At 53.2% G+C, this 23947-nt stretch overlaps 2 protein-coding genes across 4 annotated transcripts in view; both read left to right on the top strand.

Annotated features, from left to right (window-relative positions):
* The window catches only part of EDA (ectodysplasin A), a 58859-nt gene extending 45166 nt beyond the window's left edge, over positions 1-13693 (top strand). Inside the window, exons 3-8 of one of the 3 annotated variants that reach the window (XM_027898829.1) lie at positions 5478-5507; positions 8607-8786; positions 10020-10054; positions 10152-10203; positions 11294-11409; positions 13243-13693. In XM_027898829.1, the coding sequence (XP_027754630.1) occupies positions 5478-5507; positions 8607-8786; positions 10020-10054; positions 10152-10203; positions 11294-11409; positions 13243-13494 (665 nt within the window). In that variant the 3' untranslated portion in view covers positions 13495-13693. Of the gene's footprint in view, positions 1-5477; positions 5508-8606; positions 8787-10019; positions 10055-10151; positions 10204-11284; positions 11416-13242 lie in introns of all 3 variants that reach the window. The other 2 variants (XM_027898827.1, XM_027898828.1) reach the window with 2 other exon arrangements.
* A 4588-nt stretch (positions 13694-18281) lies between these two features.
* LOC114065164 (transforming growth factor beta activator LRRC32-like) lies at positions 18282-21138 on the top strand. Its single transcript, XM_027898835.1, has 2 exons — positions 18282-18588; positions 19156-21138. Exons 1-2 carry the CDS (start codon positions 18322-18324, stop codon positions 21136-21138), a joined length of 2250 nt encoding a protein of 749 aa, XP_027754636.1. The 5' UTR covers positions 18282-18321.
* The last annotated feature ends 2809 nt before the right edge of the window (positions 21139-23947 follow it).

The raw sequence follows: 23947 nt of genomic DNA, 5'->3' as shown, positions 1-23947 counted from the left end.
CTCTCCCCAACTCCACCATAATCTGGCATTAATAAGGCTGTGCTCAGAAATATTTGAAAAGCTTTACATATCTCCTACCCATGAGAATGAAGTGAATGTCACTGCACTGCTGCTGTGGAGGAAACAACTGAATTTTGGAGGTTCGACCGAGTGGAGGGTTTTGATCTTATTGGTTGGCACAACTTACAGCCATGTCAGCAGGAGGTTTGTCATCACTTGGCATCTCAGGTAACACTTGAGCTTCTCTTTCCACCTTAGAGGGGTTGGTTGATGGGCAGGATTTAGAGAATCCCAGAATCACTGAGGCTGGAAAAGACCTCCAAGATCATGGAGTTCACCCTGTGCCTGATGTTCCCCCAGCCCAGAGCTCTGAGTGCCACTGCCAGGCCTTCCTTGGACACCTCCAGGGGTGGGGACTCCACCTCTTCCCAGTATCTGAAGGGGCTGCAGAGCAGCCAGAGACAGAATTCCATCAGGAACTGGAGTGTTGGGACAAGGAATAATGGGTTCAAAGTGAAAGGGGGGAGATTTAGGTTCAGTATATGGAGGAAATCCTTCCCTGTGAGGGTGGGCAGGCCCTGGCACAGGTTGTCCAGAGAAGCTGTGGCTGCTCCATCCCTGGAAGTGTCCAAGGCCAGGCTGGACAGGGCTTGGAGCACCCTGGGCTGGTGGAAGGTGTCCCTGCCCATGGCAGGGGGTGGGACTGGATGATCTTTAAGGTCCCTTTCAACCCAAACCATTCTGTGATTCTGTGACTTAACAATTTAATGTGTATTTTATGAAGGACTGAGAAGTGATGTGACAGTTCTGGATGATGCTGACATCTCAATAATCACCAGGATTTTGTCTCTGGTTGTGTTTGTAACCTGGGATGGAAATAATTTCTCAGTACCTCCACCCTCTCATCTCTCAGGGCAGAACAGTGATGGAAACAGGGATGGCTCACTTGAATTATCTGGTCTTACATATACCCCAGACCAGTCTGCTGCTTAAATAAGAAGAATGATGATTATTCCATAATAACTTAGTGCCAGGAAAATAGACAAGGGACACCTTGTCCCAGGAGGCAGCAGTGAACTCTGAAAACAGGTTGACACAGCCTGCAAAGGATGGATACCTAAAAATGGTGGTTGCTGCTCCCTACCTTCCCCAAACTGAAGAACACCTTGAAAACATCAGCTGGTGTCTGTTCTGAACTGAATGATGCAGCTAAAACGTGGTTGTGGCACTGGGTGACTTCATTCTGCTCTTGGCAACTGGGAATTCGAGCACATTCAGGAGCCTCTGTAGGTATGTCCTTTGTTTGACTGATTTCTATAATGGTCAACCTTTTATAGGTTTTATATGAAATAAGTGTAATTACAAAGATCTGTTCCCATCAGTAAAACCAGTTTGAACTGTTTTGCAGGAATTTGAACTATTTCTTGTTAATCCACACACACACAGCTAATAAGGGAGCACAGGGGTTTTTTAATATCCTATTTATATCAGCATATGTCCTAAAGAAGTTTGGGATATTTCTGTATTTATAGTAAATCATAGCAGTGTGTAGCGTGAGGAAAGAGAAATCAGAGGGGGGGGAGAGTAAACTCTATTAATCTTTATAAGAGAAAACATGTCACATGTAATATCCTTGAGTTGCATCACCATCTGTTTTTTTTTTTTTTTTTTTTCTGAAGCCCTTGGAAGTGGTCCAGCAGATGGTAGGGCTGCTGGAACCTGCTCCCTGAAGCATGGTTAGATGTCTTCTGCTGCTTGCTGGGCCACAGCTGTGGGTTTGTGCACCAAAAACTCGTCTCTTTGCAAATGTTTTCTTCAGCTCACAGTGAGAAGTTTGTGTCTGAACCCGCTGTGCTTCTGCTAGAAGTGATTTGGGATTGTTTGGAGCCTTCCACTTGTGGTGGCTCTGTGGGATTCCAGGGTGGCTCTTCTGTTTGGGTTGGGGCTTTGTCATCATACAGAGTTGTCCTTTCCTGCCTGTACCTTTCCCTCAAAGTTTACCATTCTTGCTGGCTTGATATTCCCTCCTCTTCTGTTACCCTTCCCTTTTATTTCCCAGTGCCTGTGGAAAATGAGCTTTTAGAGAAGTCTAGCTCTGGAAAGCTGCTCAAAGCCAGGGTCTCCAAAGCCCAGTGTGCAGCATTCCTGCTGGGGAAATGCCATCCTGGGATGCAGAACTCAGCTGCCAGAGGGACTGGAGAGCTTTGGAGGGACATTCCAGCAGTGACACCAGGTCACTTCACTGGATGCTTCTTGCTCTGAGCCAGAAGATCCCCTCCAAGTGTGTGCTCCTTCTTGGGAGCCTTCTCATTTCCAACTGAATGGTCCTGGGGAGCAGTTCACAGGTGTGAGGACATGCCAGTGCTGTCCTTGAAGCCCTGACAGGTCTTCTCCCTCTGTGCCCATCACCAGAGCCTTTCCCAGTGGTGCTTCCACTTTTTCCCAGCATTGATGGTCGCCCAGTCGAGCTCACTTGACCGCTTTTTGACCACCCCAGGAGCACTTCTGTGAAATTCCTCTCATTTCAATTCATCTTTCTGCATCAGATGGTCAGGACTGGCTGCTCCCTGAGGGGCAGCAGGATTTCCCCATGTCCTCCAGAGGTACTTCCATTCTGGGATTGTATTTCTGCCTTGCCTGGCTGAGTGACACCATCTGAACATGTGCAGGTGTTGTCCTGAGGAGCTCCACGATCCAGCAGAGCAGTTTATTATTTCCCATGTATATATATATTTTATAGGACTATATATTTGGTATGGCTGAACCTCATTCCATGCTTATTATCCTTCAAAGCCATCCAGCCTGTCCTCTCAGCTATCCCAGTCCTCTTCTGTATTAACAGTTCTGGTCAACTTCCCTCCCTTCCCACAACATTGATCACTGGGGGACTCTTCACATCAAACCAGCTTCCCTCTGCAAGAAGGTGGCAGGTCTGTAGGCTCTGGAGTAGCAGGAGGTGTCTTGTGCCTGGGTTTGTTATAAGGCTGCTGATGCAGTCGAGAACACGGTGCCTGTGCCAAGATCCACACCTTGGAGTGGGAAAAACAGTGTTTTACCTTGGCCTTCCTTGGAGTCTTCTAATGGCCTCCATGAAACTACAGTAAATAAATGTGGGCTGGGTAGCAGGCTTTGAGTCCTGGAGCCTCTCCACAGGAGTGGGATGGTGAGGTGGGATTGATGGTGGAGGAGGAGGAGTCTGTAGGAGAGACTTGCCTAACCTGTAAGTATTTAACCTTTCATTAGCAGACTAGTTTGGGTTGGAAGGGACCTTAAAGACCATCAGTTCCACCCCCCTGCCATGGTCAGGGACACCTTCCACTAGACCAGATTGCTCCAAGCCCCGTCCAACCTGGCTTTGGACACTTCCAGGGCTGGGGCAGCCATTGTATTATAACAGTATTATTTATGTTTTCAGCCACTGCAGCATTTAACAAGCTTTAGTGCTTAAATATTGGGTTCTGGCCTCTGGAAAACCTGGCAGAAAGGATTTTTTGACTGTAATTTTTCTCCTCTGCACATCAGTGTTTGGATAATGTGCATCAAGTGAAGTTTTTAAGCCTTGTGCCTCAGCACCTTCCGTTCTGAGGGAGCATTGATCTGAAATTTCTGTGGCCCTCAGCTTCTCAGACTCTGTAATTTATTACCATTGTAGCCTAAATTGAGCAAGAGCTCATGAATTGACCATTTTGAGCAAAAATGAGCAAAACTTTGCCTTCTGCTCCACGAGACGAGCCTTCAGCTCCGTGCTGCAATTAAATCCCCCACCCCTGCTATGGGGAGGCGAACAGATGCAAACCCCAGAGAGTCAGAAGCTCCCGAGCCTAATAACGCTGGGTTTGGTTTTTTTCTCCCCCCTCCTGTCAGAAATATTCCCCGTGTCTGTCGAAAGCTCCACTTGCAGGGCCGTAACATCTCTCTCTGCCGTGCCTGGAACAGATGCGTGTGTTGTAATATGGACTGCGAACATTGCCATCCCATGTGGTTCTCATTCCCCCCATTCATCTTTGAAGCTAATTGGTTGCAGGCAGCCCCGATGCGTCTGGCTGGCCGCAGCTATTTGTACTTTCACTCTGGCCGTGGCGCTAATGGTGTGATATATAGAACATGAAATAAACTCTCGTGACTGCGCGGGCACAGGCGCTGCGCTCGCGTCCCGCTGCCTTGGGCTGGGGAGGGGGAGGAGGGTTTTTAGAGGGTGGGTTTTTTAATCCTCGCTGGAAATGGTATGAACCAGCTGGTGCCTCCAACAAGAGCTGGTGGAGCTCAGGAACGGCGAAAAAAGTGGAGTTTGTTTGCCCAGCGTGGAAGGTCTTGCAGTTCATCTGGACCTGCTGGTGCGGCTTCCTGGTGAGGTCTGGGCCTGGCATTGCTGGAAACACCATGTGCTGTCCTGTCTGCCTGTTTCAATAGTGGGAATGTTGTAAAAAAAAAATAGTGGATTAGCAAAAATAGTATTTTAAGTCATAGAGTTGCAGAATGGTTTGGGTCAGAAGGGATCTTAAAGCTCATCCCATTCCACCCCCCTGCCATGGGCAGGGACACCTTCCACCAGCCCAGGCTGCTCCAAGCCCTGTCCAGCCCGGCCTTGGACACTTCCAGGGATCCAGGGGCAGCCACAGCTTCTCTGGGCAACCTGTGCCAGGGCCTGCCCACCCTCCCAGGGAAGGATTTCTTGCTAAAATTTATAGATAATGTCTTTCCTAGATAATTCCATAATTTTCCCATGACTCAACAGCATCATGTAGGGAAATTATTATTCCTGTTAAAAAGGCATCTGTAAGGTTGCTGGCTATTCCTCTGATCCTTCTCTCATCTCTCCTCTCACCAACTGTGGAAAAATGGCACTTCTGTTGGGAATTTGCCTTTCTCCACCACCTCAGACTCAAAGCAACCTCGTTACCTTCCATTTGTTATAATTCCATCTCAGTTAAAGGTGGTTTCAGTCATCAGCATGTGCTAAAACCCAGGTTTTAGAGGGATTTCAGTGATGAACAGCAAGGGAATATCTGGGGAATTTTGCAGTTCATTCCCATCCGTGATTAATTCTTGGGGAAGCAATGGAACATGTTTCACACTTCAGCCTCTGCTCAAAAAGTCCTGTCCTTTCTCAGCTTCACTATAAATATTTTCTCTTCGTGCTAGGGAGCTTCGGGTTCCCATTGTTCGAAACAGCCAGTTCAGAATAATTCTTTGCTTTTGTGTTTTTTTAGTATTTTTATTCTTATTTTTAAACAACTTGGCTCGCAAGGGTTCGGCAGGGGGTTGGACCACATGATCTTTAAAGATCCCTTCCAACCCAAGCCACTCTGTGATGCTCTGATATTTGGGTTACTGCTGTCAGCTCAGCCCATTCCAGTGCAGCTTCATGGGCCACAAACTCATCCATTGTCCACTTGGAAAATGAAATGGCAATGGGGATTTGCTCTGCTGAAATGATCCCTGAATTTCACCAGTTTTCTTCTTTTTTTTCTTTGTAGGTCCAAGCTCAGTGAAAAACAAGAAAAAGGGTAAGTTTGAGTTTTAACTTAATTTTCCTTTCTGTGTTTGTCACCCAGCTGTGAGTTCTCTTTGGACAACACAAAGGAGAAACCAGTGACAGCTTCCAGCTTTGGGAAGGGCAGGGGTAACACCCACAACACCCTTAAAACTTCCCTAAACACCAAAGGAAGTTAATTATGTTGTAGGACAGCAATCCTGAAGATGGTGTAATTAGAGAGTGGAGTGGAACTGAGTCATAAACCAGCATCAGGAGCCACTTGCTGTTTGCCAGCCTTGGCTGTCATCCCAGTCCTGCCAACCTGCGGCCTGGGGTCCCCTTCAGACCCGCCAAACTCACCGCAGACACACTTTGCATCCCCCTTTTCCAACACCTCTTGGTGGGTTGTTGGGATTTGGGTTATCCAGGAGGCAGCCCTGTGTTTCTTGGATTGCTGATGCCATCCTTGTCTCTGTAGGACTCCTGGGGAACACTTATGGTCCCACACTCCCCGGAGCTTGAGTGAGTCCCAGGATCCGAGTTGCTCTGTCAGCTGTTCCTCGTAAATGTGCTGCAGTCTCAATTCCAGGGAAACACAGTCAGTGACCTGGTTTTGCCCCTTGTGACCATCCAAACACTTCTGACAGTGCTTTGAAAGCTCACAGTGGGCTGTAGGGGTGTGTAACTGGAGGCTGTGGTGTCTCAAGGCCTGGGGAGCTCAGCTCATGGAGAGGCTCACACGCCGTGTGAGCAGCACGTGGTGCTCCTGCCCGAGCACTGAGAGCTGCAATGGCAACTCTGCTTGCTACCTGTTGTAGCTAATGTGTATTTAATTAACAGAACAGTTAGTTGTTCAGCAATTTTCTGTGTCCCTCAAGAGCCCTTCCTGCTCCAGCCCACCATCCACAGCGGGAGCAGCCGAGCTTTCCATGCTTGTCCTACTGTAGTAACCCGTCAAATCACTTTAATCCTCGGATGCAAACTCCAGATCCACAGCTGAGAGGAGGAAACAGGCCACAGTTAGAGACTTCATTTATACTGACTCTCAGAAGCAGCATAAAATTTTATGTTGGAGGAGTTTGTCCTAACAAAGCTCAGAAACCCTCAACCCACATTAAATCAGCCCGGCTAATAACAACTGATGGCTGTGGCGTTCAGAGCAATTCCAGAGGGGCAGGGAGATCTCCTAGAGCTGTGTTATGTACAGCTGTATAAAATAGTTCAATTTTATGGTATTGTCACATTTAATTCTTTCTAGAGTTACAGCTTATTGTTTGCTGGGAGAGGATTAGGGAGGACTCCCTGGTTCTGCCTGCTCTGAGTTTCGGAGCCTGCCTGGTATGTGGGTATGGACACCAGGAGACTTGGCAGGCTGGGATTTGGGTGCTGAGACCTTCCCTGGAGAGCTGATAGGAGGGCTGAGGTCCCCTCAGACAAATAAATCGAATATCTTTTACCTTGTGAGTTTAATAAGGGAGATTTGTTAATGCAGAGAATGATTGAGCTGACTTGAAGGAGGGGAACGCACAAAAAATGTGGGATGTGCAATTGTCTCTCACTGCTCAACCAGCAGCTCCCTTAGTAGCAGAGCAGACTTCTGAGGCAGATGAGTTAAACCAGCTGTAATTTGTATCCCTCTTGGGAAGGAAAGCCAGGAGTGACAGCAGCAGCATTCCCGACTCCCCGCGTTCGATCCTCCCTGCGGAGAGCCTGGACTTGGGGGGGATGTGAGTGGGAGGAATTCAGGGTGTTTTAGGGGAAAGAGGTGATGGGTGTGATTCAGGGTGATCAATTCCTGGGCACATCATCAGCCCAAGGAAGAAAATGGCTGGATTAGGGGAAGGCTGGGTTGTGGCCAGCGTGGATTGGAAGTCACGGCTGCTGATCTGAGCAGAGGTGTTGCTGTGGAGATTTGTCCCCTTAAACCTTCCTCCCCCCGCTTTTTTTGGACACCAGAGTTATTTTACTCACCCCTGCTTACTTTAGCTTAGTTGTCTGATGTTTATATTGCCCTCACAGTTGCTCCACACTGGTGTCCATGTGCCCATGTTCCTGGTTAATGGCCACCTAGAGATTTCCACCCCTCCTGACTAAAATAGATGGATTTCTCCCTACAGTTATACCCCATTACAAAGATGGATATTAGTCGAGAAACAAGTACATAAATGTACTTGGAAACTATTCCAATAACCATAATTTCATATCCCAACTGCTGCTGTCATGTAGCAAAGTGTTTAATTCTGTCCTACTGGGGACCTTGTGGCAGCAATTGCAGTGATTTTGCTCCATTTACGCTCTTTGGCATAAAAGCTGTTACAAACTGGCATCTTAAGAACTGCATCAAAAGAACATCATTTCTGTTGGGGACCTGGAAAATCAGCTGAGGACAAGCCAGGCTCTCCCTGCAGACCTGTTTTCAGCCCACTGTGTGTTTGTGTGAGTAGTTACTGATGTGGTTGTGCCATTTCTCTTCCTGGGGCCACATGATGTGTTTGAGGATCATTTTAAGGGAAAAGGTTTTTTCCATGAGGTTGGTAAAATACTGGCACAGGTTGCCCAGAGAAGCTGTGGCTGCCCCATCCCTGGAGGTGTCCAAGGCCAGGTTGGACAGGGCAGGGTGTGGAAATAGATGGTCTTTAAGGTGCCTTCCAACCCAAGCCATGCTGTGATTCCATGATTGTAACAATTTTCCAGTTCTTCCACCTTCGTGGTGGGGTTAGGCCTGCCCTTACCCCTCCCTCCAGAGCCCAAAATATATTTAATTATTTTGAGGCCCAAGCAGCACAGGGTTTCCTCCAGCAACGCTGGAGCTCAGCTCTGAACTGCCCTCTGGAGGAGACCAAGCCGTGGGGATCATCTCCTAATCCTGATATGTAGCAGGTAGGGAAGATTTCCACTGTTTTCCATCAACAAATGGGAAACTGGGAAACTGTGGAGTGGTTCACCTGGACTCTACCACTCCAGCCTTGGCTGGGTGTGTTGGAGTGTCCGTGGGTCACATCCTGGCTGGATCCAGAGAGCATCCTGGAGCCATCTCCTGCAGGTCCAAGTTCCCCGCAGGTGCAGAAGGTAAAACACCTGCCCTCGTGTTTTGTGCAGAAGGTAAAACGCCTGCCCTTGTGTTTTCCAGGGAAGAAGGCTGGGCCTCCAGGGCCCAACGGTCCCCAAGGGCCGCCAGGTCCCCCCGGGCCGCAGGGTCCCCCCGGCATTCCCGGCATCCCCGGCATTCCCGGCACAACCGTCATGGGACCGCCCGGCCCCCCTGGCCCGCCGGGCCCTCAGGGACCACCTGGACTGCAGGGCCCCTCAGGTGAGAGCTCTGCCCCTGCTCTGCTCGGGGCTGGGGACTCAGGAGATCCATCCAGGAATCCAAGGGCTCCGTGTCCCACCCGAGGAGTGTCGGGGTGGGATGGCACAGCATCCTGGAGCGAGGCTCGGCTGCCCTGGGGCAGGCTGGATGGGGCGTGGAGCAACCTGGTGGAACAAGATGAGTTTTAATGTCCCTTCCCACCCCAACCAGTCTGTGATTCCGTGATTCTTTGCATCAGGACCTGGAAGGTGGGAACCACAGCAGATTCCCACCCCTACCTTCCCTTCCCTCCCCTGCCATCCAGAGAAAAATGGTTTTCTCCTGCAGTTCTTGGTTCTGTTTTTCTCCATTTCCTTGTATCTGCACCCCATTATTTCTCCACGGAGTCATGTGGTGATTATTTTGCTAAAATCCGTGAATTTAATAACTCCTTGAAATGCAGGTCAGCGGACATTCCCATCAGCAGTGTTTGTTTATATATACATGGGCAGTTCAAGATTAATAAACACGTCTCCAGGGATGTCAGGCCTATTACCCTGTAGCTCACACGGCTCAAGGGAAAACTCGGAGACCTCTCAGTTCTCCTCTCAGAAATTGTGGAAGGTGTCCCTGCCCACAGCAGGGGCTTGGAACTGAATGATCTTTAAAGATCTCTTCCAGCCCAGACCACTGTGGGATTCTGTGATCCTTAACTGCCTGAGCAGAGGCAGGAGCAGCAGGAACCCTCAGCTCCAGCATCCTGCCACAGGCATCTCCTCCTTAACGGGGCTTTGGCTCCCGGAGAAGGGAGATTGCAGCCTGGAGCTGGGATGCAATGAATGACCTGAGCTACTGCAGAGGGAAACTTGTCATCTTGGCAGCCAAGAGGCTTTTGGCCACTGCAGAGCAGGGAAAGGGTTGTGCAATTTTTCCTTCTAGTGGAAACCGGCTGAATAGCGGATAAAATTTTTAATTTTGGTGACGGAAATGCGGGAATAAAACAGGGAAATGTAGAGTGAATATTTGTCTTCTTTATGTATTTTTTATACTTTTTAATATTTATGTTTTACATATTTTAATGTTGCCTGCACCCCATACTTGTGGTGCTGTCCTCCCCCTGTTAATGATTCCTATGGGGTAAGAGAAGTTTTCTTTCTGTGGGGGTTTAATGGTTATTATGGGGTAAGAGAAGTGTTATTTGTGGGATTCTTCACTCAACTCTCTTCTTCAACGACGTGAAATTGCCTTTTGCAGGTGCCACAGACAAGGCCGGCTCCAGAGACATCCAGGTGGGTTGATCTTCCCAGGAAAAAGCCCAGCCCTGGGAGGGGGTTTTTGTAAACATTTCCTGGCTACATTTGCTAATGCTGTGCTTGGTGTTTGCAGCCAGCTGTGGTCCACCTTCAAGGCCAAGGCTCAGCAATCCAAGTGAAGAATGGTAAGGATCTCTTGATATTGGTGGTTACTGGAAAGGGCCCATCCTGCACCCATGGCCTCGCACCTGGCTCTGATTCCATCCCATAACAGGGCTCTTCCTGGGATCCTTGAGCACCTCCAACCCTACCCACAGCCTTTGGACCGTTATCTGAAGCCCTGCTGAGGCATTTCACATCCACAGGCAGCTCCTTGCTCTCCTCCTCCTCCCTGAATCCCCATCCAAGTTCTCCTCAAGTTGCTGCTCTCTTTGCCATCAGCTGGGGCTCATCCATTCCTGCTGCCTCCCTGCTCTGGCTCTGCTGCAGAGGAGCTGGATGTGTTGTCCCCTGCCCAAGTCCCCTCGTGCAGCTCCCTAGGAAGCACAGACAGCCCTGGGATGTGTCCCCTTATCCCAATCTCCCAAGGGTGGGGGCAGCAGGATGGGGCTGCAGGACCCCTGTCCATGAATTCCTGCCTCACACGTGGGATGAGGAGGGCTGGCCACTGCTGCCGTGGGAGGGCAGCTTCTCCCTCAGCAGCTGTGAGAGTGGGAGCTGGGATTTCTCATGGATAGGACAGTGTGCTCCCAGCCCCCCCCAAAACTCAAAGGAAACCACCCCTGCCCAGGAGCAATACGAGGGGAAAGATGCCGTTTGCTTGCATTCAGAAAGCACTGATCCCTTTATTGCTGGGAATGCTGAGGGTTTACAGAGGGCATGCTGCTGTCTAAGAGTGGGAATGCCCTGTGAGTGTCCTTCCCTGCTGCTCAGGAACAATCTGGAGCTGTGAGCCAGGGATTGTGTCCAGCTGCAGCCTGGCGGGCTCGGACGGGGGGCAGGGAGCGGAGAGGCAGGGACAGAGTGGGATCTGAGTTGTCCCCCAGTCCTGCTGTTCACTGCAGGAAATGGGTGTCCCCAGCAAGGGGCTGTGTGATCAGGGCTGGAGAAGAGTCCCAGCTCTCACACCCTAGTCTGGAATTCTGGGGTTGTCCCACTGAGTTCCCTGACTCTGCACCGTGTGACCCCGGCAGCGTGACTGTATTTTTGTGCTCCCACGCTTTTCCTCTGACAGGTACTGAGTGACTGCCGTTCTCTCATACTGAGATCTTTCAGGTGGAGTCCTCAATGACTGGTCTCGCATCACTATGAACCCCAAGGTGTTTAAGCTGCATGCCCGCAGTGGGGAGCTGGAGGTACTGGTGGACGGCACATACTTCATCTATAGTCAGGTAGAAGTGAGTACGGTCCTAGGCTAACTCCTATTCTTGTGTTCCAATGGAAGCCTTGCATGAACCACGAGAGGGCTCCAGACAACTACCAAATGCCAACAGCTTGTGTGTCCTTGTAACCGCTTCAGCTCTGGGGGTGTGCCAGGAGGACTGCAGTTTCACACTCGTTTCGCCGTCACAGCGCCCTCAAGGGCTTAGCTGTCCCCATCCCAAACCCCCCAGTGCCCTTTGGTTCTCTGTGCAGTCGCTCTCCAGCCCTCCCAAACCTCCCTGCAGACAGGACGCTGCACTCTGGGCTGTAAAGGATGTGTAAGACCCAACCCCGGGCAGTTCGTGGTCATTTCGAAGCCACGTCGCTCTCTGCAAGCGCAGGACTCTCAGCCCAGGTGGTTTGCCCAAACTCCAGCCCAGGTAACTCACCCTCTCCCATGTGGCCTCATCCCACACGTTGCACCAGCAGCAGGTTGGCTCTGCTGTCACCTCGGTTGGTCCCGACGATGGATGTCCCCACCTGCTTCTGCAGAGAGGGCTAAACAAAGAGATAAACTACTGTGTTCTGACTGAGTGTGCAGCTAAGAAGGCATCATTTCCTCTCCCCATTCAAATCCAGAGCAGGAGAAGGATTGTCATTTAACACACTGCTCCTGGTGCCTCACAAATCCCTGATGGGAATCGCTGAGCTGTGTGGAATGTGAGCCCTGCTGTGGCACTCGGGTGTCCACCCATCCACCCACGGGCTGAAAACTGATTCTGGGGCCGATTTTAGCAAGACAGGAGGGTTTCTGTGTGACAACCACAACCACCTTCCTCCATGCATCTAATATCACTCCTGCTCAGTTGGCAGCTCCACTGGGACTTTACCAGGTCGGATAAAGTGGGCTGTGATGTCAGGTGCTCTTCCGTGGAACTGCTGACGTGTCTGATTTGGATGGGGACAGGAAAAATAACTCCACACGGGCCAAAGTTGTTTCCCAAGTGCCTAATGCTAATTGCTGCCATGGTGTTTGGCCTCTGAAGCCTTGTCATTTGTGGTCCATCGAGGAGAAAAAGGGATTCAGTCTTGTGCAGTTCCTGAGGTCACAGGGTGTAGACTAGGAAGAATAAGCAGATTCCTCCAGAATGGCTGGATTTCCTCTCTCAGGAAGGAGCAGCTCCCTGGGACTGACTTCTGCTTGGACAGGTCTTCCTCATGCAGTTCTTTGGAATCAGTGTGGGAGAGGATTAAGTAAGGCACAGTCGAGTCACAGGGCCTTGGGCACCAGACCTGGAAGTTAAATCAGTAGGAACACTGTAGGGTGATTTCCTTCCAAGCTGTGGAGGTCGGGAGAGCGCTTTCCCTGGAATAGCTTGTGCCTCTGGAAGCACCTCGAGTCCAGTTACCCAGGAGGCAGCTCCCAGTACACCTTTAGGGCAGTTCTGATGTCACCACTAAAGGAGGCTCATGGGACCAGGAAGCAGGACTGGCCAGGTAAGTGCAAGAGGCCTTCAGGCGAATGTGTCTGTCTGTCTGTGGGATGAGAAGCTGTCTGTGGCACACAGGGTGCTCTGCACCGGGGCCTGTGCGGGTCATTTTCCCTGTAATAAGCAGGATTTGTAGCTCAGCCTTAGACACGTGGATTCAGAGGTTCTTGCATGCTTAGTCTGAAGCGGAATACAAGAGTTTCCTGGTTGGCTTGGGGTTCTTCTGCCTCCCACAAGCCAACCTCCCGTGAGTACAGGTGTGCCAGAGCCAGGGAGGGGCTCGTTAGCGAGGGAACACCGACAGGAATGTGGACTTGCTCCCCGTGCACCAGTCCCCTCCCTAACACTTTTCTTCTCCCTGCTTCACATCAGGTATACTACATAAACTTCACAGATTTTGCCAGCTATGAGGTGGTGGTGGATGAAAAGCCCTTTCTGCAATGCACTCGGAGTATTGAGACCGGCAAGACCAACTTCAATACCTGCTACACAGCCGGGGTCTGCCTCCTCAAGGCCAGGCAGAAGATCGCTGTGAAAATGGTCCATGCTGACATCTCCATCAACATGAGCAAGCACACAACTTTCTTTGGGGCCATACGCCTGGGAGATGCACCAGCATCCTAGAGGAACTTGGCATGGCCAAGGACACTCACAGAACTGCACAGTGCTGCTGTTCATAAGCGTATCAGTATTTCAGGGGGTTCTGTAATCCGGCCGTAAAGAAAACTGATCCAGAGCTATTTATTCCTATATGTGAATGCGGGAAGCACAATTGTCCTCTGGGACTTTGCGTGGAGACTTGGATCAAAAAAAAAAAAAAAAAAAAAAAAAAAAAAAAAAAGGAAAAAAAAAAAAAGCTGGTTGCAAAAGCATTGTGAGGAAGAAAGGCCGTTGTGTCTGCCTTGTCTCAGTATTTCAAGTATTACTGCACTGATACTCTGCTCTGTGATCTTCACACGAGGCTTGTTGGGAGAGCTGTGGGTCTCTGCTTTTATGTTGCACTAGCAAGAGCATCCCAGGCGGCAGCGGGAGCAGACAGACTCCTGTCCCAATTGTCCCAGCCAGGCGCTCCTGCTTCTGCACGCCAAGGAGAGCGAGGAAGGGGGCTGCTGGTTTCCTGCCTTCCCAGAGGGAGCTGGAGGGAGGTGGGTGAGACAGGGTCGTGGTGTTTACATTCATCCTCAGGAGCGCGGGCGAGGAAGAGCCTCTTGCCAGAGCTTGGAAGCAAAAGCAGGAAGTGCGAGAGGAAGAGGAATCCTTACTAGAGCAGGCTTAGCAGATAGGAAACTGCCTCCACATTCCAGAAACCGCCAAATCCCAAAGAAAACGCCGGTTCCCGGGTCCAGGCCTCTGCTCCTTTCAGCTCCTGCCCTTTTTACCCCAGAGGTAACTTTGCCCCGCCGGGGGCTGCCTTAAAGTACTGCTGCTGTTACAGCACGTTCTGTTTGGTCGGGGGTATTTTGTTTCGGGGGTTTTTTTTTTTGGTTTGTTTTTTTTTTTGTTGTTGTTTGTTTTTGTTTTGTCCTTTTTAATTAATATTTTGCAAAACCAGAACACATTTCTACAGGCTTCACCGAGCCGCGTAGAGCAGACACAAGTACTTGTGAGAACACTCGGAGGAAGTTTGTCATGTTTAAGAATAAAATATTCAAACAGGAAATTTTTTTTTTTCTGTTTTAATAGCAACTGTCCTGCTTTTGGATGTAGTTTTTAGCCTTCCTCCCCCCACCCTTTTCTCTTGGCACCCTTCTACCTCAAATAAGTGGTGATGGAGTCTCTAGCAAAGAAAAAAAAAAAAAAATTGTGTTTTAAAATCTGGTCCAGCATGAAGTCACCACTTTTTCTTTTCCCTGAGCCCTGCTGAGTCTAGTCATAACTCGATTTCTGGTGACTAATAGAAGAGCTGGGACACTATTGTTTCTTTTGGCTTCTTGAGCAACTCTCTCCCGTTACCTCCCCTCAGCTGGGGAGACCTAAAGCCATAAGATGTGCTGGAGCTGAGGAGAGGCCGGAGCGCAAATTGCTCTGTTGTGTCAGCCCTTGGCTCACGTTCCGCTGGGCTGGGGTTTTGTTCCCCTGCATTTCTTTTCAGAGCCTGTTCTTGCTTTCAAGAGGGGAGTGAAGTTGCAGCCTGTGTAGCAAATGAGACAAGTCCCCAACTGGCATCTTCGGCCGGGAGAAGGGAAGGTTTTGGGGAGACCTCAGAGCCCCTTCCAGGGCCTGAAGGGGCTCCAAAAGAGCTGGAGAGGGACTCTGGACAAGGGGTGGAGTGACGAGACAAGGAGGAATGGCTTCCCACTGCCACAGGGCAGGGTCAGATGGATACTGGGAAGAAATTCCTCCATGTGAGGGTGGGGAGGCCCTGGCACAGGTTACCCAGAGAAACTGTGGCTGCCTCACACCTGCAAGTGTTGGATGGAGCTTGGAGCAGCCTGGGCTAGTGGAAGATGTCCCTGCCCATGGCAGGGGGTGGAATAAGTTGATCTTTAAGGTCCCTCCCAACTCAGCCATCCTGTGATTCCATGATCTCAGTGCTGGCTCCACCTCCACGCAGAGGTGGCTCAGCCCTGGTCACCTGCAGGGACGTGGCAGGGACGTGTCCCAGCACTGCTGTGACCACAGGAGCGTCTGCCCTGCCTGAAGCATTCCTGGCTCCATCCCTTTTCCGTAGTGAGTGATCTCCCTTGCCAAGTGTTGCAGTTATTGGGAGATAAATATTCCTCGGGGGCTCCCGGCGTTGGCCGCGGCCTCGCTATTCACAGGGGCCCTGCAGTTTGTAAAACAACTGCGTGACAAATGGGCTGCTCTTGCTTTTCAAGTGGGTTCTCCTCCCTTCAACCTCAACATGTTGGACTGGCAAGAGCCTTGAGGGCTCTTCTCTGGGCTTTGTGGTTTATTTCCTTTAAAATGGATTAAGAAGGACATGTTCCCCTGACAAGAATGAAGGGGGACAACTGTGTGTAGTGAGAACATTAGGCAAATCGTTAACAGAATTGCTTTAGAACAGGCCTGAGCAGCAAGGCTGGGGGCAGGCATAAATAACAGGGACTTTGGGAGAGCTGTGGATGGAGTTTGCATTCCTTGTCCCCCACTGGCAGGATCTGGGATGTGCTCCATGGCTGCTGGCAGGGGGACACAGAGGGAGAATCCCTTCTCTCCATAAAAGCCCTGCGCCACTGTCCCCTCTCTGGTGCGTGCCTGGGAAGCAGGAGGGGAGAGCAGGAGGGAGTGAGTCCTGCGTGGAATGTGTTAACAGGCTTTTTCTCCTGCTCACTGCACTGAAGTGTGAGCTCGGTGTGGCCGAGCTGGAGAGCAGAGAGCAGCTGACTGCAGGTGGCCTTGGCAGGCAGAGCTTTTTCCTGCTCTTGACGTTCCCGGTGGGATGTCCTTCGGCAGCCGCTCCAGGAGTTTCCATGGAAGGTCTGTACAGCCACAGCAGTGTTGGCTGTGCTCCTGTGACGGACAGCAAAGGTGAAGCATCTCCATGCTCTGGGGGTGTGAGAGGCACTGTCCCCTCACTGGGCTCAGAGCTGCTCCGGGTCCACCTTCCTGCTCTCGGCATCAGGGGAATGCGTGGAAAGAAGCCCAGATCCGATGGACTTGGATAACCAGGTACCTTCCTGCCTCCCTAATGCCTGGGCTGGGAGCATCTGTCACCCATAGCTCTGATGTGGGCAGGGGGATTTAGCCTCTCTTCCTCCACACCTGTTGCTGTGTCCTGCTGCTCACTCCTCACGTTCTTTGAAAGCCTCAGGGGGATCAGACCCCTCTGGAGCCCTGGGAGCCAGCGTGGAGGGCAGGAGGGACAAGAAGCATAGGATACCCTGGGGTTTCAGGAACAGGTCTCTCCCTGTTTGTTCTGTGAGGTCCACTCTGCCTTTGTCACAATTCCAGAAAAGCCCCTCAGTGCTTGCTGGTTCCTCAGCTGGCTCTTGTCCACACCCATTGCTCCTGCAAAGGGAGTTCACAGCCTTGGGATGTGAATGCCCAGGGATTCTCCACAGAATCAGGGACTTTTCAGCTGGTTCCATGGGCCGAGCAGACCCATGCCCAGGATTGGGGGTGCAGGAGGAGCAGCCGGGGTTCCCCCGGGCAGGGCCGGGGCCGGATGCACCAGGGCTGGAGTGGTGGCCAGTTCCTCTTCTGGGGCTCCACACTGGCTGCTGGTGGGAGATGAGGGCCGAGGGTTCATCCAGAGGTCGGCGTTTCCCTGGCAGGGTCTCACATCTGCACAGATGTGCCGTATGCTCTCAGCTGCCTCGGCCCCATCACCGCGGGGCATCAGCCCAGGACACCAGCCCTGGCCTCGGGGGGGGCTGTCACCCTGTCCTGCCTGCTGGGGACCTTTTTCCTGCTCGAGGCTGAACCACATCCTGACATGACAAAGTGTCCTGCACCACACCAGCTCCTCAGGGGGTGAGGGGCAGCTACAGCAGAAACCAGGCTGCTGCTTCTTCCAGATGGGTATATGTAGTTATATATATGTATTATCTGTGTTTATTTATTTTTGTGGTTTATGTCTATATAATTGGGTTTTTTTTTTCCTGCCAGACACCTCTAGGAGTAGAGCACGAACTCCACAGCTGAAACTCCCCATCCCTGGGTGACCCCTCGACAGCAGGAGCTGCTCCTTCGGATGGAATTGGCCACACGGGGCCAAAACCCCAAAGCTGTGCATTTTGGAGAACACCCCGTGAAGCACGAGGAGCACATCCCTGGGGAGTGTATCAGCACTAGGTGGCAGAGGGACACGGAGATGCCACTGTAAAAATGTCCCTGTGGTTGGGATGCAGCTCTGGGTGCCCAGATCCCACCTGGAGCTGCCACAGGGACAGTTCCCGTCTGGTTCCTGCCCTGGGTGAGGAGGAGACCCGGCAGCCGTCCTGGTGGGGACATGGGGATGTGGCAGCGAGGAGCCCTGGCAGCACAGCAGACTCTGGGGAGGAAGAGGAGAATGAGTGAGATCCCAGATCCACACATCCCACTGGGAAGCGGTGCTGAATCCCAGGGAGCCGTTGTCTCCCGAGCAGGGGCAGGTGCCGCAGGAGAGTCCCCCGGGCTGGGCTGTGGCAGCTGGGGAGGGGAATTTCTCAGCGTGACGGTGCTCACCTGCGGCCCGGGGATGCCGGGAATCCCACGGTGACGCCCGATGGCCACAGCCGGAGCCCAGTCCCCGGCTCAGGATGGCCACGGAGCCCTGGCAGGCTGCCCCCGGTGCCCTCGGCACCAGCTGCCCGACAGGAGCTGGCACAGGGCGCAGCCTGTCCCTGGCACAGGGCAGCTGCTCGGGGGAACTCCCCCAAAGCCTCTCGGCTCTCCCAAGTGCCACTTCTGCCTCCTGGCGTTTGATGTCACTCTCGGTCACCCCGATCACCTGAGCGCCCTCCTCCCATCCCGCTGTTTCCCTTCCTTGCAGTGCTTTCTGCACTGTTTTTCCCCCTCTTCAGGCTCATGTCTTTCTTTTCCCACTTCCGTTTAGCTACCAACACCCACATGCCTTATCTCCTTCCCCCATCCCATCCTGAAGCCTATTTATACAGAGCCTGGCTCCTGCCCAGCTCGCCGGAGAGCGCCGGAGGAGCGGGACGGGGCTGGCAGCGCCCGCAGCCCAACATGCTCTTGGCTGAAAGGGGCTGTTTGCTGCTCTGGCTGCTCCCGTCCATCCTCAGAGCCCGCTCTAGCACGGATTCGAGGCCCAGGTCCATGCTCTGCCAGCAGGTAAGGCTGTTTTCCCAGGAGCACCTGGGCTGGGACGGCTCCAGCAGCGTGGCTGGGGCTGCGAGCATCCCTCTGGGTCTCCTCCCCATGGCTCTCCCCTCCCTCCAGCCCCCATCTCTTTAACATTCCCAGCCTCTCCTCTTTTCCTGTCTCTGAACCAGTCTCCTGCGGGTTGATCCCAGCATCCAGCTGCTCCCATGTCCCTGCTGTGCCCAAGATGCTCAAAGGCAGGATGGAGCACAGGGATTCCCACAGCTGCCATGGATGTTAGCAAGGCAATTGGGAGCCTGGATGGGGAACAGCTGGTTTGTGTCCCGCTCCCCCAGAGAGCAATCAGCTGCTCCCCATCCAGGCATCCAATTCCAGAGGAAAGCAGTTTGGAGCGAGGAGGGTGGAGTCCACCACAGCACTTTGCCTAAACAGAGGTGCTCTGGACCAACTGGGCACGGGAGAAGGGAACAGTCCGCATTTCCACTTGCTCATTCCCATCTTGGACAGCGGCTGGCTCGGCTGGAGCTGTGGTTTGTAGCCCCCCCTCCTGCTCACAGCTCTCCTGTCTCTCCACAGAGCCCCACAAAGGTGTCCTGCAAAGGAGTTGGCCTGGAGAACTTTCCCAAGGAGCTTGGCCAAGGAATTAAGCACCTTGAACTCTCCAACAACTTCATCCAAAACCTGTCAGACAGCTACATGCCAGGATTTGGGCAGCTGGAGTACCTGGATTTGTGCTTCAACCAGCTGGAAGCCGTGTCAGCCACCGCCCTGGCTCAGCTGCCCCGGCTGCGCTCGCTCCTCCTGGGATCAAACCACCTGGACCAGAATTTCTTGGCTAATGGGGAAGCCTTCCGTGTGCTCAGGAATATAGAGGTCCTGGACTTGTCGGGGAATAACCTGGAGAGCCACATGGCAGGCTGGTACATCAGCAACCTCACCAGCCTCAGGGTGCTGGATCTCTCTGGGAACAAGATGACCAAGCTGCTGGCAGGGACCTTCCGGAGCACTCCAGGGCTGCGAGAGCTCGACCTCAGCAACAACTATGTCATGGAAATCCAGGAGGGAGCTTTCGAGCCTCTGCAAGAGCTGGAGGTGGTAAACTTGGCTTTGAACTCCATCCACTGTATCTCTGGCTTCAGCCTCACACAGCTGCGAGTTTTAAACCTCAGCCACAACGCCCTGGAGCTCTTCACCTCCGAGGAGGGAGCGGAGCCCTACCTGCTCCAAGTGCTCGACTTGAGCCATAACAGACTCCTCCATTTCCCAGAGCTCCCCGAAGTGCATGATCTCACACACTTAAACCTCTCCAACAACCTTATTGCTTCTCTGCTCCCAGGCTCACACCGTCTGGAGGACTTGGTCCTGCCCTACAAGGAGATGGGGAGGTTCAACAGGACTGTGCGTCCCACGGCCGCTCTGACACGCGTGGCTGAGCTGGACCTCAGCAATAACCGCCTGGAGCTGTTCCCACTTACCTTCTTCCACAGCCTGGGCTCCCTGCACAGCCTCAGCCTGGCTATGAACTGTCTCCAGGAGGTGACCAGGGAGTCTTTCACCAACGGCACAGAGCCTGCTGACCCCTCTCCCGCCCTGGCAGAGCGCACTGAGCTCTCCGTGCGCTCCCTGGACCTCCACAGCAATGCCCTCCGAGTGCTGCCACGCTGGTTCTTCGATTCCCTGCCTCAGCTGGAAACCATGGATCTGGGCTCCAACAGCCTCCAGCCTTGCCAGAGCCAGGGAAGTGACCGAGGAGGGGATTTGGGAGGGGGGTCTCACGTTCCAGCACCTAGAGACGCCTGCACCCCCTTCTACAACGTGCCTCGCTTGAAGCACCTCAGCCTCCGCGACAACAACATCACCAGGCTGCACCCCCACGCCTTCGACAGGACCCCGCTGCTCTCCCTGGACCTGTCGGGGAACAGGGACTTGTCTGTGCCCAGGGGAGCCCTGGGGGGGCTGGAGGTCTCCCTGCAGGAACTCTCTCTGAGGGGCAACCAGATGGACGAGAGCAGGGCAGCGCTGCCCTGCCTGGGCGCGCTCCGAGTCCTGGACCTCGCGGGGAACCGCCTGAGCCTCCTGCCTGCGGGTCTGTCCTGCTCCCCGCTGGAAAGCCTGGACGTTCGGAATAACAGCCTGCAGACGCTGGGAGAACTTGTGAGCTGGTCCCACGGGCTGAGGGAGGTGTCCCTGGCTGGGAACCCCTTCAGCTGCTGCTCGCTGGGCTGGCTGGACTGGCTGCACACGGCCGGGGTGATCGTGCGGGACCTGGGCCGTGCCCGGTGCACCTTCCAGGGGCACGGCCGGAACGTCTCCGCTGGCATCGCCAGCTCTCCCCGCTGGCTCTGTCCCCAGCCCGAGGGCACCGGCTCGCTGGCTCTGCTCGTGGTCCTGGTGGGCCTTTCCCTCCTCAGTGCCGGGGCTTTCTGCCTCCTGAGGAAAGGCCGGAAGGCTCCGGGGTGTGCGAGGCTCCGGAGCAACAGGGTGGGGGTCTCCCCGCCCCATCCCAAAGGAGAGGGGCCAGCCCAGGAGAGGCCGCCAGACGTGGTCACCAAAGTGTAGCCTAGAACTGTCAGAACTCTAATTATTATTAATAATATTAATATTAATCATATTGTTGTGGTCTCCTCACTGGTTCCTGTGGGATCCCTTTAAATCAATCACGCTCTGCTGTGGGGGTGGGAATTGTCTCCATTGGGGCCACCTGGGTGTTTCCCAGCTTTCCCAGGAGTGCTTGTCTGCATTTTAAGAAGGTTTATTAGCTCTGCTAGATGCCTGCTGCTGCTCCTGAAGCATTCCCCAGTCTGGTGAGGGGCAGGAAATGGGAATGGTGCTTGGTGGTGGCTCTGAGGATGGGTTGCAGTGCTGGGGTGGGGAGGGGGTTTCCGTGGGACCCTGCTCATCCATCTGCTGCCTTTCCCTGCCGAGCTTCCATCTGAACAGTGCTGGGGAGCTGGCAGGGCTTACAGTGCTCCCAGGCACTGCTGTGGGTGTCTCCTCACCCACTGGGATCGTAGGAATGAGAGAAGTGGGAGTCTGTGCTGTCACCAGCCCTTCAGGTGGGTGCAGGACATCCCACCCTGGGTGCCTGGACCCCCGAGGTGACGGTGGCAAGGACAGCTTGTCCCTAACATCGTGCCAGCCTCCTTTCCCAGCCCAGCACTCGGTGACACGGTTACAGGGACACTTTGGGGCCACCTGCCCCGAGCCCAGCTGTTGCCTTCGGTGGGTGTTCCTGGTGGATTTTTGTGCCCTCTGTTCCTCACTTAACCCCTGCCAGGCTGTGCTTCCCTCACATGTCACCGGGAAACATCCTGCCCTTTGTGCTGCTGCTTCTCCCTCTCCCAGCTCTCGGAGGGCTGGAGCCTTGGTGCCACCCCGAGCCGGTGACCGAGGGGACAGTGGGGAGCAGCAGGGACACCACGTGCCACCGGGTGCTCAGGGACACCCTGCGCTGCCGGGCACTCGGTGCCAGGCACTGCCCTGAGCTCCTGAGTGCTCCCGGGCCGTGTTTATCCAGCGCTGCTGACGCAGGATGTGTCGTGTCCCCGGCAGCAGCAGCAGCAGCTGGAGGGGGGTTGGCCTGTTCACGGGTGGTGGCACTTGGGGACAGCGGCTGCTGATGCCCGAAGTTTCCTCCAGGAATTAAAGCAGCTGCTAAAAAACGTCCTGAAAACAGGAGGAAGGCTTGTGGTGCTGGTTGTAACCTGCAGGGAAGGCTCCCAAAGGCACAAAACTGCACTCGATGATATTAAAGGACTTTTCCAACCTTAAGGATTCTATAAAGGCTCAGGGAAAGGGGGAGATGAGGGATGGTGGCCTGGCTGTGGGATAGGGAAGTGACTGAGCCTCGGGAGGGGAAACTCAGCTTAAAACAGACAAGAAAGCCCGAAGAACCTCCAAGGCCAAGGAAGGGCTGTGAAGGTGTGGGAAATGGGCCAGGGAAATGGTGTGCTGGGTTATTACAATTGTTGTTGTCCGTCTGCCTTCCCAATTCGCAGAAAAGCCGGATTCCAGGTTGTGTCTCGTGGATCTGACAAGAGCTGAATCCACGTCAGTGCCGAGGGCAACGTCCCCTCCTCCCAGTCCCAGGAAAAGCCTGGCCAGGAGCAGGGCACAGGGTGAGCACCCAGGCCTTGTGCTGGCACGGGGGACAGCGAGGTGGGAGCGAACCACGTCCACAGCAGGAACCAGCACGAGGCCGAGAGGAACCCGGGGTGTGTCCTGTGTCTGCACTGCCCCTCACCCAGAGCTTCCCAGGCTTTAGGGGAAATGGTTTCCCTATCCCAGGCGTGTCTTGGCATCTCCAGCTTTTTCTTCATCCAAAAGGAGGGTGAAAGATCTGTGGAATATTGAAATTTGAACAAATGAAGGGAGGATGCCAAAAATGTTGCGTTTGAGTCAGGCTGGGAGGCAGCAGGAGTGTAAATTTTGGTCTGACAAAAAAAGCAGCGGTGGGTGAAATGTGACCATTGACAAATTTTCTAGAGAACTCGTTGAGAAATCCAGCAAAACTCATTCTTTCCAGTGGAAAGCCTTCACATTTCTCTGGATCTGCATTTTCACAGAATAATAGATTTTTATCAAAAATTTCCAACGAGCTGTTCCTCTAACCCAGGAGGAAATTACCTTCCCTGCAACTCAATTATAGCACCTTTTCTCATCCCTTTTTCCTCTTTTGTTTTCTTCCCTTTTTTCTCTTTCTCTCCACAGAGATGAACCAGAGCTTCACCTACTTCCAGAGCTGAGGAACATCCTGGGAGCTGATGGCAGACCTCACTCCTCAAGCCACCCCAGCCCAGCAGAGTGGGGAGAATGCTCCTCGTGAGCAGAAATGAACCTAAATCTCCCCAGTGCTGATGATGTAATGAAGATCACGTGCTGTAGGCTGTTGTTTCACCCAGCTACAGGTATGTCCCCCTCCAGAAACGCTGCTGGAGGTTCCATTTCTGTTGTTTGCCCTGATACTGCTGCAGTGCCCGTTCCCAAATATGACTGATCTCATCAATCCCTGTCCTCGTGCTCCCTACCTGTTCTGGGCTACCCTGGATGTGCTCCTGGGGAATGTGGTGCTTATTTGGGATGGACAGGAGGCTGGTGGCACCTCCAGGACAGCAGCCCATGTATCCCTCCCGTGCCTAGGGCTGTGCTGCCGCTGCTTCCCGTTCTCCCTGCCTGGCACAGCAGCTCTGACTCCCCACAGCTCCCCTGGCAGCCATTCCCAGCCTGCAGGGTGAGGTCAGGCGTGTTGTTCATGACACTTTCCTTCTCTCTGGGGGGGGCTCTGGCCAGGCTGGGACCTCCAGATGGGGACCGTGTCCCCCCGTGCCCCCCTGCCTTGCACAGCCCCGTGCTGCCCCTGCAGCGTCAC

This window comes from Empidonax traillii, unplaced genomic scaffold, assembly GCF_003031625.1.
Source record: "Empidonax traillii isolate 1590-97213 ecotype Southwest subspecies unplaced genomic scaffold, ASM303162v1 scaffold625:size414109, whole genome shotgun sequence".
NCBI classification, from domain to species: domain Eukaryota; kingdom Metazoa; phylum Chordata; class Aves; order Passeriformes; family Tyrannidae; genus Empidonax; species Empidonax traillii.
The sequence above is the reverse complement of the archived record's forward strand: the minus strand, read 5'-3'. Positions and strand labels throughout refer to the sequence as shown.